Raw genomic sequence first — 12,998 nt, forward strand, 5'->3', positions numbered from 1 at the left:
CAATACCTAAAGGGGACCTAAAAATAGGCTGGACTTTTTACTAGGGCATGTAGTGATAGAAAAAATGAGAAATGGCTTCAACTGAAAGAGGGTGGATTTTGATAAGAGTATTAGGAAGAAATTCTGTACTGTGAGTGTGATGAGGCAGGCACTGGAACGGGCTGCCCAGAGAAGTTGTGGATGCCCCATCCCTGGAAGTGTCCAAGGCCAGACTGGATGGGGCATCCACATGGGGCTCTGAGCAACCCCTGGTCTTATGGAAGGTGTTCCTACCCCTAGAATCATATGATCTTTAATGTCCCTTCCAACCCAAACTATTCTATGAATTCATGTATTTATCTATTTTTACAGCAGCAATCAACATCATTTGCAGTCAAGATGCAGAAAGCAGCTCCCAAATATGGGTTACAGTTTTTAATAAATGGATTCTTTAGCACTGATTAAGATTACTGTCTCATGTTTATTTGATGCTTCATTCTATTCAGAAATTAGATATTGATGAGAATCTGGGTCACAAAGGTATTTGAATCTCTGTGCAAGATAAAGGTGAATGAAAAGAATGAAGACAGATATAAACACTTCTGAAGACAAGTACAGTTAGCATCTAATGCATTTTTTAGAGAGTGTAAGCATCATCACATTTCCATTCTTTTAATATGGCCAAAATGAAAAAAACAGCAGAGTGATATGATGCTTTCATATAACCATGGTGATATGAGATAAAGACAGGAGCTATTTTTTACGTTTTCAGTATTACTATCCTTAACAGGCTGCAAGAATAAATTTAAAGACAGAGGGTGGGGTGTCAAAATGAGCCCTTAGCTTAGTGTTCTATATATGAAGCCAGCATGCAAAAACTAACTTACAGGTACAGTGTTCAGATGCCGCATATTTTATTGGGATGTCTCTTTCATAGGAGCTAGGGCTCAAAATGGTTACTGAATGTTGGCCACTGAAAGCTTTTGGAATGTGATAGTACCATGATGAACTAGATGATGTAGTCAACACCACAAGCCTCACACTGATTTGTGATTCTCAGACAAATATTGTATCAAATCAACTCTCAGTGAAACATGAGATTTGGAAGGGAGAGAAAACCTATTTTAAGCTGGTATTTCCAACAAAGGTGTGCTTTTGTTTTATAGCTAAGTAAGACCAACTCAGATAGCTGCTGCTGCAGCAGCCCTGCTGCTCCTTCTGTGCTGACTGCAGTATGGCTATTCAGGGAGCTAAATCAACAAACCTTCTACAAAAAGTTGCAATCACTTTTTCTGCTGTTTTAGCTTCCGGTGAAAGCACATGGCCAAGGAACCAGGTAGGAAGGCAGAGGAAAAAGCTCATCCTTTGCAGGAGTGATCACTTATTAGTCTGACTAATTTGTAATAGAGAAGCACTTCCTACAGTTCCTGTCCACAGTAAAGTTCCTCACCAGACTGAGCTGGGCGGAGGGGAATTTGAGATTGTAAACAGTTAGAAACCCATTTATTTGCAATCATGTGGGTTCACATCTTGTAAGGATGATGATAAGGCACAGAGCCATCTTTATTATAAAGTCACACATAAATCATGGTCAGTAACATAACTTCCAGGCAGAAATATTTTTTGTCACAGGTGAAAGGAATCCATGTCAAGTAGAAGGAAGACAAAGGCAGAAAGCAGCATGATGTCAAAGGATAGCATGGTCCAGTTTATAACCTCAGCTGAATTCCTGTGAAACTGTGCCCAGTGGAAGAGGTGTTTAGTGTATTAGGTTGATTGAAGCACTGTATGCAAGGGAAAGGTCCTTGAACAGGTACAAGGAAAGAAGCGAAGAAAAGGGAAAAGCTTTTCCTGTGCTCAACAGCAATATGCACTTCAGACAAAATCTTCCAAGCTAACATTTATTCCTTCTAGAAGCCAGTTCCTAACTTCAGTTTCCTGATACCATGAATTTGCTGAATGATATTCTGAAAAGCCTTTTTCCCTCCAGTTACCTGTGTACTCAACCACATGGGCTGTGGAATGTGTCTTACCATACAAGTGTCCAGATCCTCCAAACGTTCTATCTCTGTCAGCTCCTCAACTGTGATCATTGAGCGTTTTGTGGGTTTTTCTTCAGCTAACTCAATCTCCAGTGATTCTTGCTGTGGAAGTGGTTTGCCACGCCTGGTCAAATGATCAGCCTGGAGAGAAAGATAAAGACAAGAACACACCAGTCAAACTTAAAAAAGACAAAGAGAAACCAACCGGAAAGTTTACAGAATTTTGGTGATCAGAGATCCTGGAAGACCAAGTGCAAGACAAAAACTCAGTTATGTTGGTTAGTCTTCACACTGGGTTTGTTTTACAAAGAAAATGAAAGTGTGGAGGGGAAGCTTTTTCTTGAACCATTTTTTTTTAATTAACAAACACAAAGACATGTACAATTTCAGCCAATATAATTTTCATAATTATTCAGTGGCCAAAACGTTATAATCCGCTACTCACAAAAGTAAGACAGCTTTAAATACCTCAGTTCTGTTTCACTGAAGAAATAGATAGGGAAAAGCTGTAACAACAATAAAGTCTATTTTTAGACCTGCAGAGAAAAAACTGTTACTAGGACCACAGAGAATGTTATATAAACCACCCTGGATTGTATTTGGTTAGAATGGAGTGGGCTCATGATGTCATGAAAATGAAGAAATATTTTCTAGCTCTTTTGATAACTGGAGAGAATATTAAATAAACATCTGCTAAAAGCAAATATTTGAAGATCAGCCATCCCAAATCAATTAGTCACAGAAGTCTTCAAAGAGGCAGCTAGGGAGAGCTGTAGTCCACTGCTTAACATCAGCACAATTTGGGACAACCCGTGGATTGCAGTTTTCTGGCCATTAGAAAAGGTAAACAGATGACCTGAGTCAATTATAGCTCATTTAATCTGGTGTCTGCTTAGGAGAAGCAACTGGAGAGCTGCTATGGATTTATCTTCAAGCACATGAAAATAGCTGCAATAATAATCAATGCTAATCATCACCACATTAGGCAAACTGAGGTCTTGTCAAACAAGGTTTATTTTTCAAAGTTGCCTCAAACAATCCTATGCCAATGAAACAAACACAGATGTGTGGGTGGTGGAATTAGTAGAACATGACACTCCAATTTAAGGAGCTGGCTGAGAACTGTATCAGTGCATTTAATCTTTGCTGTACTAAGAATGAGCTGCCAGCTCTCAGACTGCAGCTGTCAGTTGAAGATTAACAATGTCAAATTAGACAGGAGCTCCTCTACTAGTGTTTCTGAGATCAGTACTCCTCTATATTTTCATCAGTGCTGTATATCTGAATGCACCTGCAGCTAACAGAAACATGGCAGAGTTAAATGGTGAAAGGGACATGTTAATAATGCAGGCCAAAATGGATCACAAAGCAAATCAACAGACACCAAAATGTACAGTCAATCATTCCTTAGGAAGCAAGAGCACTGGCAATTAGCCAGTTTCACAATCCTGAAAAGCAACAAGTGTCCAGAAGCCTTTAGTGGGAGGGAGGTCTAGCAAACCCTGTCCTGAAAATGAGCTATCACTGAAACTCTAACAAAAGGATGGAATTCTTATATTCTTGGCTATGTAAATACAAGGAATAAGTAATATCAGGAGAAAAACAATTTCACTCCTGTGAAAAGTGTTGGTTAAAACACCTAAATAGTCTGTCTGGTTCTGGAAACCACAATTTTAAAAGCAACTCCTTAAACAGCTGGAAAAATTGCAGAGGATTTTCAGTGAAGTGACTCAAAGGCTGGAGAAAATGACGTACTGTGCAGGAATCAGGGTATGTCCAGGTTGTGCAACACCACTGGACAGAAACAGCCCAGTCACTGCTCATTCCAGCTGAGCCTCCTCCAGGACAAACTGGAGCTCATTCATGTGGTCTCTCCCACAGCAGGCTGCTGCTGCTGCACAGCTCCAGAGACCAGAGGTTGTACCTTGACACAATGCTGCTCTGTATTACTAAGATGCACACTCAAATAACTTAGTCTTTTACTGAAAAAAGGGGGAGAAGGGGCAGAAAGAGTGATTTGTTTTCTGTGTGTGAGGACTTTCACAGAGAGGAAATAAAGAGAAATATATATGGTTCCCTTATCTTGTGGAGAAAAGCATCTGAAAAAAATTATGACTGCAAGTTGAAGCCAGAGAAATTTTAATTAGAAATGAAGAGCAACTTTAATCAGAATGACCATCCACTAAGTTCCTTAAAAAAAAAAAAAAAAAAAAAAAAAGAGTACTGGATTGTCCTTACACAGCTCCATTGCCTTAGAAGCAAAAAAAAGTTTTCTGTGGATACACAGTTGTTTATTTCTTCTACTCTTGATGAGGCAAGTACTTCTATAATAAATATCTGTCCCTCCCAACAGCTCAGCACCTTCAAGTAACAATGCTTCCTTTCCTACATTCCTACTCCTTTCTCTTCAAACTTGATACCTACATTTCTGAGGTAATCCCAAAATGTACTCATTCAGGGAACAAGGTCTCAGCAGAGCCCAAAGAATTCTAAAGAATGAAATCCTGCCTCTCATTTCATGAGCAGGATACTTATACAACCCTTATACTCTCACCTTGATAAACAGAGGCACTGTTCTTAACTGATGACTCAAAGCTGCCTCCTGATGGCATTTTTAGTTCTAGATCTGACAACAGCTCAAAAGATAATAGGACCAATATATAACACAATTTCTTCCAAGGCTGCATGTCTCTTAAAGCAAAGAGGCAAGAGCCCCAAAATCACATTTCAAAAGATGTCACAATGTCAACGAAAATAAGACCAATTTCAAAACAGAGCTGTCAAAGGAGAAACTGAACAAGTTATAAATGTAAATGGCATTGCTAAGATCTGGCAGATTAGATATCAACCAAGAAAAAACTCACCAGTTTGTGATGGCAATGGGAAAGTGCATCCAGGATTTCATCTACAACTCGGTCAGACAGGAAAGAAGCCACTGTCAGCTTTACTTCGCTGTGTGAGGATTAAAAATGAGAGAACTTCTTAATTCAAGGAGGAGATTTTCATCTTTATTACCCATTCAACAGTGTGACGATTATCCACAGTGCTGTCATTTTATTTGAAGTAAAACATTAGAGGGTGTCAGGATACATGACTGCAGGTTTCAGAAATAAACTCATGAATCACACAATAAACACAGGAGCCTCTGTACCATATTTAACCTGCTTCTAACAGTTTTCCATGAGATGAAATGAAAACATCTGGTAAGAGAGCTGAATAAAAATAAGAAGTGAAACTCAGAAAGGAACACTCCTCCACTGAAGTCAGACAAACATGAATCTCAGATGAATGGGATTAGGAACAGCGCTGTCTGTTTAACACCATGAACAACTACAATCCATTCATTTCCTCAATTCCTTTTTGTGTTAGTCTGCCAGTAAGGACAAGTGTATAATGTTGGTTCTCCAGCCAATGCCAACATAATCTTGCTTCCTCTTTTGCTCAAGGTAACCACTTTGTGTCTCAACAATTCTTGTCAGCCATTTCCACTGCACAGACATGTGGAACACCACCACACCTGCACAGTGAACTTAGGTTTCACTGGTAACTCCCCCTGAGGAAATGTGTTCCTTGCGTTGCTCCCTTGGAATCTTTGGTGACAGCACCAAATGCTCTGCCTGTGGAAAGCAGCTGGGTTGGAGCTAACCAGCACGACTGCCCGAGCTGCAGCCTTGAGCTCCACCTCTGCTGCCTCTATGCTTTCAAGGCCAGCTCTTTCAACTGACACTTGCCAGCAAGTGACATGATTTTGGTTCATTGTTTTGATGTGTGGACTGAGCTGCACTGGACTAACAAAGCTATTTTTGTCTGGGGCTAGCACTACTGCCACAGAGAGCCCAGAGAAAAAAGTAAGGAACTACTTGGAAAGGCAATGCAATTCATGGGGAGGCAGAATTGTGGCCAAGCCACAGTGGGAAGAGAATGAGAGTAAAGGAATCTCCCTCAGTAAATGGCATTAATTTCAAATAATATAAGTCAGGAAGGGTCACACTGACAGTTCCAGCTTCTACAAGTGGAAGAGGCAATATTATTGTCTGGGGGCCAAGATTTGTTTGATAGGACTGAAGTGAAGAAAACTTACTTCCTAAGCCATTCAAAACATTGTGAAGGCATAGCTAAAGTCTTTAACACCTTTTCCTGCCTGTTTGCTGCACCCTGCAAAATTAATTCCCCAGTCTTACTGTTTTCTTCTTCTTCGAAGGTATTAGCATCACAATGCAAAATGTCATGTCTTTCAAGCATCAGGCAGAAAGGAACTCAGAATGTTCCAGTACAGGTCAACCACATTATACTGCGTAAATATATTCTCTGGATTTTACCTGATCAGTTAAAGATCAGGTAAAATCCTCCTTTTTTTAAAGGACAAACTAAGAGTTATTTAGGGTAATGGTTTCTGCTCCAGGTTTGTGGTTTGTATACGCAAGTTTCCATTTTCTAAGCACATCTGTCTGCTGGGCACAACTCCCACACAAAGTTTCAAAGTGATTGCTACAGCTATAGGACAAGACCAAATGTAACAACAGACAAAGTACTACTACCAGTCAAAGCAAAGAGTGCAATTTCCTTCTATTACATTAACTCAATGTTATGTGAGAACATAAAGTTTTTTTAAAAAGTATCAGCCATGAAAATGTTATTTGTGTACCATAAACCAAGTCCTTCACTAAATAAGGGAGCACATGCATTAATGATCTAAGTTAACATCCCTAGAGATTCCAAATATATGAATCACCTGAACTAACTTCCCCAGACCTGTCAGACAATTTCCTGCTCTTTGAACGCCGCAATATAGTTTCTTGTAAGTCACCAAAGAATTCCAAAATTCTTCTACTACACAAACACACATACATGCAAGCCCAAAATTCAAATTCCTATTTTGCTAGATTAGTCTCTTAAAGTACCTAATTTTATTGAGGATATCAATTCCAGACTGCTCCAAGAGGACATTTTTCACAAAAGTGCGTGGGATGGAAATCTTCTCAGTGCTGGCCTCAATGAGGTCTTCACGGATGCGAGCCTTCTTCATTACATTTGGGCAAAGGTTTTCTGCTGCATCCACCATAGACTCAAGCAGTGTCTGCAGCACAGTAAGCAAAAAATAACATTAGATATTGGGATTTACTTTAGCTGGAAGGCAACATTACTCTGGTGAATAGCACTATGACACTTTTAGACATGTAGTTTCTACAATTCTTCTTCCTGCTTTCTGATCCATTTTGCGTCCAGCTGCAATATAAGACATTTTACAAAATATAGCTTTGAGAATCAACACACTTGTTCTGAAAATGACCCACAAACTGTATATGTTTGCCTTTTCAAATATGAAACATTTACATCTCTGTGTGTTTAACTGTCAGAACAAATTAGCTTCCCTTGTGCACCCACCACTGCAGTGGATGCTCTGCTGCAGCTGCCTTCCCTCTAAATTGTGCCCAGAATGACCAATTTTCATCAATGCTCCAGTCCTGCCAATTTGTAAGAAGCATCAGTAAATGAAGAAGGGAGACTCCTGAGCACTCAGCATGCTGTACATGGCTGGAATATACCAGCTGAATATTAAGAAGTAGCTACAAGTGTGATCTGCAGTTGGCATGCAAACCCTTAATATATGGATCCAATTTATATACATGTAAATCTACAGAGAACTTTAGGTGTAGCAAACAATTTTTATTCACACAGAGTCACACAATGGATAAAAGGTTGGAAGGGATCACAGAAGGTTATCTAGCCCAACCTCCCTGTGCCAGCAGATTTCCCTAGAGCACATGGCACAGGATTGTGTTCAGACAGCTTTTGAATACCTCCAGTGAGGGGACTCCACACATGCTCTGGGCAGCCTGTTCCAGTGCATGGTCACCCACACAGGAAAAATCCAGAGAAGGGTGGAAAAAGAAAGGAACAGACCAGAGCCCAGTTTACTGAAATGGGCCAACTTGTCTCCATTAAGACTGAGGGTTGATAAACAAACAGAAAAAGGTATTGACAAATGAAAAAAAAAAAAAAAAGAAACAAAGCTTAACTGGAACAGTGTACTAGGTAAGCCCAGATCTTACCCAGGCATTTGTAAATTGTACAAAAATAAGAACTGCACCCCTTGAAAACTCTACTGACATCCTTTTTCTTCTCAAACCCACACCACAGGTAAGTAACCTCAGATTCAACTCCATTGTATCAGAGCTTTTATCTCTTCGCACAGCTCTACCATAACTAACAATTTTCTTATGTAGACATTGACCGAGAAAAAAACACCACTGCTGCATAATAATTTCAATGATTCAAAGCAGCATCTTGCAGTCTGTAGCTCTTACAGATTGAAAAAAAAACAACAAAGCAACATAAAGCAGCCACAGTGTACAGGAAAGTCCAATCGTTACAACATTTGATTTACAGCTGCAAGGGACAACTGCCATTATAGCTAATAATAAAGCTTGTTTCTGGTGCACTTTCTCAAGGTGCACTTTAAGAACTCTTCCCACACTCCCTCCTTCAATCCTCAAGCAGATTCTGGGGCAGCATAACTAATGAAGAGACTTTTAAGCCTCTGTGGCCATATCTCCATGGGGGATGAAGAACTTAATCTAGTTAGGGCTAGATTAGGGCTAGAGAAAACTGAGCCAGGTAGGCTACTGATGAGAGTTCCTGACACATCCGTTTTTTCCTATGGTATTTATTCACTGGTGCAATTGTGTAGTTTACTGTGAAAAAATTCCTTAGCCTCTCAAGAGTTACTGACGGATTGCAATCATGAAAGTGATGGACGTGCTATGTTGAATTACAACTGCAGTCTAAGCATGATCTTTTAAAATGATCATGTGAAAAAATGCTGCGTGAAGGCATCAGTGGGAAGTAGCAGGAAAAACCTAGACTTCTCCTGAGATTTTCAAGACCAATTTTTATTCAAAACAGAGAGAATGTGCAATTTAAAAGTCAAATAGAGTTTGGATCTTATCTTTAATTGCACAACTGAACATAATTCCTTTAATGGTGGATTTTAGCCGTTGATTTCACATGACTATTATCTAGAGAAAGTATCTACAGAAACCTTTCCTCACCTCCTAATTCCATCCCAACACTTTTCACTGATGGAAAGCCATAGTTACCAATATTGACTGTGAATGGACACACATTTCAGTCACAAGGCTACAAGTACCACTCACTAGGTGAAAGAAGAGAAGAAAGTACTGCCCTCAATTAAAGAATCTGAACATTCAAGAGAAAGATAAGGAAAAGTATGGCGATATCAAAACAAAAAATGGAACAGGTAATGGAGCCAACAAACCCTTTGCACTAGGACAAAATTTAAGAAGAGTATTTTGAGCATTCCTGCTCCCACAAAACAATCGTGTTTGTGTAGACTCCTGCTTATTTTCCTGTTTATTTGTCCTGCTTATTTTCCCTCGGGCCTTTGCTGACCAAATAAAGCATCTCCAGGTTCTGTGTGTCCACAGTGACACCAGCAGGAGAAGAAAAAGGCAAGGGTCTTGCTATAATTTCTCCTTTGGTCAAGTCAACTCACTCCAAAACATTATTTTTCCTTACTCTTTCTTCACTGCACTTCCTTTCCTTGAGTTTAAAAAAAAAGCCAAAAAAACCCCAAAAAAACAACTTAAAAAGTCTCTTATTTACCCGAACAATGTTCATTGACTGTAATGAATTTCCAAACTTCTTTTTAGAATCAGGCTCTGGTTGCTATGGAAACTAAAAGTCAAAACTCCTCTTACAGCACACAGGATGTTTTTTCCCCAACAATTACAAAAAGAACTGTCCTTATGTGAGCTCTCTTATCTATCCTTACAAATAATAAATTGCTTATGATGTTTTGAATTGACCTAAACAACTGGGGAAAATATAATCCCAATCCATGTTCAGCACTTCCTCCTCCAGCCATAGAACTTCAAGGAAAACCTTTCCACCTTAAGTGAAAATTAATAAAAATAAATGTTGGAGTACAAAGCGCATTTTGACTTTATAGTTTCTTGTAAGCCACTTGAACTTGAATGCCACACAAATCAGAAGTAAATGTAAAAGTCAGAATGGTTGAGCTGAAGTGCCTTTTGTTATAAATTGGTAAATGTGTAAATGGAAGACACATTAACTCAGGAATATTCCAAATGCTGATGAGGCTTTTTTTTCCCTTCTATAAGACTCTCCAAGATGAACATTTATAAGTGCATGAGCCCAGCATGAAGGGCTGATCTGACTATTCCTGTCCCAATAATACCCTAGAAGTTCCACTGGGAAGAATCTTATGGATAAATCACTTTCATGTCTGCAGAAATCTTCACCTTATTTCATATAATGGGGAAATGGAGAAACATACTAAAAATAGAGCACCATTTTCCTCCTCATTAACTTTCTAATTTCAAAAAAGTAATTAGTAATATGGCATTATTATTGTTCTTCATTATATTCCCACTGACTGAAGCATTTTCATGTTTCAACTGCAAGATCAAAGAATTTGAAGGTTGTAAAGTGTTTAAATACAACAGAACACAGGCAAAGCAGCTTAGTCATAAACTGAGGTTGATCTGAGCTGCCCCAGAGCCATATTTTCAAATTCATCAGCTTCCGTACAGATCCCAACTGTCGGTAAAATTTCTCCTCTTTGTCTTCTTCCTGGACTGGTACCTTTGCACATGATATATGGATGACTCTTCTTTGCTTGTTATATAGGAAGAGTAAACATAACTGAAGGTTTAAGTTTCTGAGCAGGAGCTGGCTGAGGACGCAGGTAAGAACATTTACAGATCAATGACATCTATTTCAAGAACTGAGTTTTGACAGGCATCTTGTGAAAAGATTTCCTGTGAAGCTGCCTGTACCAATTATTTGGGCACTTTCAGTGCTACACACAAGTTACCCAAGTCAAACAGTAAATTGGAAATCCCGCATCAGGTTCAAAAGTGATTACTGAGGAAAAAAATCTACAATGAAGTCTACAAAAAATCAGCTTTCACTCCACTGGGACTCCTTAACTACTGTGCACTTTACTCCACGGCATGAGGCTTCTTAGGGTGCTTAAGAAACACCTTCATAAAGTGTTGAAGGAGCAACTGATTAGTATTCCCCTTCTAGCAGATGAAAAAAGATGATAATAAACAGTATATGCTCCTTCTTCCCACTGAAAACACTAAAGCAACTTTTTACTTTATTCCAAATGGGCAAAAATCCAAATAATAAGGCCCGAAGTTATAAGAAACTAATAATGGAAACACAGCTAGCTTACACACAAATCTACTGAGAAGAAAAACGAAGTGTGGCTTTTACAACAGAAAACCTCAGATTTAGTTATTCTTGAATGTGAGAGATGGTAACGCATCTCTATCCACAGACCTTAAGTTGCTCATCCACGACCCTTGTGACTTCTCCAGCCATGGATTCAAGTGTCTCTTGGATTGGGTTGGAGAGTGAACCATTTGCTCCTGCCCAAGAAGCTCCACCGAGGTGATACAGATTTGGTAGGAGCTGTAAGACAGGAAGAGTACCTTCAGAAAACAGGCTCATCACTACCTGTCTTCAAACCAGGACAAATAGCAGAAAATGTCTTTAGCTAAATCAAAGTCTACAAAGCAGAATTATTTTATCACTCTGAATTCTGCCTATAGAAGAAAACTTTCATCTAAAGAAAACACTCTTTTGTGACACATCATTATTTTCACTCCCCAAAAGGAGAAAAGCTGCAAGCACACACAGAACTGCTCTCAGCATGACCAGCATGCTGGGAAAGGCTTACTGTTTTGGAGTTCTTAGCATCCCGCATAAGCCGTTCTGCACATTTGACATCCTCCTGTACAGCATCCACACCACAGTTTCTTAAAGAGTTGAGATGATCTTGCACTTTTACACATATTCTGTCAATCATCTACTTGAACAAAAGAAAACAAAAGATAAAACATCAGAACGTTGGTTAAACACAACCTTAATCCAGTCCAGGTAGAAAATCAATAGTAGCATGATGAGATTAGGAGTGACAATATACCAACCTTGAAAAACACAAGACCTTGGAAGTATGTCAATACTATTGAAGGAAAGAACTACATCTCATGAAGACACACCTGAACATTGCAAATATAAATAAAACTTTACAATCAGAAAAAATAAATGCTGCGGAATATTTCCCCCACAGTTACCTCCAGCATAACTGCAAATAATCAACAAGTTATCCTGTTTAAGAGTAACTCTGATTTTCGGAGCAAATTTAATGCTGAAAATGTTGTTGATATACCTAAGACTAAGGTCTAAACGTCTCTGAACTGTTAAGAAGTTCAGACAGTAAAAGAAAGCCCTGTCACCACACAGAGACTTCTACAGCCTAAGCAAAATGCAACTGCGCACGCTTCTGCAGTACTCTTTCAAAATGTAAATATTCTTAGTTGCAAGGGAATTAAAACTATCAAAGCAGAAGTTTCCATCAGACATTTCACAGTGGGATAAATTGAACTTAATCTGTACCCACAAGATAATTCACTCAACATGCTGCAAATGCAGGGCAGGTGGTATATCTGTATCTTACAAGACAAACCACTAAAAATGCCTGACACATAGTCAGCTTTAATTAAGATATATGAGGCAGTGAGATATAATAGTTAAAAGTCTTTATCAGCCCACTTAGCATACATTAGAACTGGCTATTTGACATTTTGAAGTAACATCTGAATGCAAGCATCATCCTCTAAAGTCTAGCATCTTACATCATTAGCAATGAGAACTGAAATAATTTCACAGCATGGTCCTTTTTGGGTCCACATGACTCTTCCTCTTCAAAGGGTTTTGGGTGGTTTTCCTTTTTTCACATGTACAAAAAGCTAATTAATTATTAGACTGTAGAAAGTCTCACTGGGACATCTGGACAGAAAAAAAAATACATTCTGGGAATAATAATGCAATTCTACCATATTAGAGAGTCTTTTCCAGCTCTCTTTTAAAACTGTTTTAAAAATCCATCCTTATTGTACACAATTTAATATAGAAATGAGT

General features: G+C 38.9%; 1 protein-coding gene across 5 annotated transcripts in view; it reads right to left on the minus strand.

The window, feature by feature from the left end:
• CARMIL1 (capping protein regulator and myosin 1 linker 1) overlaps positions 1 to 12,998 on the minus strand; it is a 190,218-nt gene that overhangs the window by 40,005 nt on the left and 137,215 nt on the right. For all 5 annotated transcript variants that reach the window (XM_085052394.1, XM_085052395.1, XM_085052396.1 and 2 more), the window contains exons 25-29: positions 11,755 to 11,883; positions 11,355 to 11,486; positions 6,923 to 7,098; positions 4,886 to 4,973; positions 2,013 to 2,162 (exon numbers count right to left, since the gene is read on the minus strand). In XM_085052394.1, the coding sequence (XP_084908520.1) occupies positions 2,013 to 2,162; positions 4,886 to 4,973; positions 6,923 to 7,098; positions 11,355 to 11,486; positions 11,755 to 11,883 (675 nt within the window). The remainder of the gene's footprint in view (positions 1 to 2,012; positions 2,163 to 4,885; positions 4,974 to 6,922; positions 7,099 to 11,354; positions 11,487 to 11,754; positions 11,884 to 12,998) is intronic.

The sequence above is a fragment of the Lichenostomus cassidix genome, chromosome 2 (assembly GCF_008360975.1).
Source record: "Lichenostomus cassidix isolate B80296 chromosome 2, HeHo_3.0, whole genome shotgun sequence".
NCBI lineage: Eukaryota > Metazoa > Chordata > Aves > Passeriformes > Meliphagidae > Lichenostomus > Lichenostomus cassidix.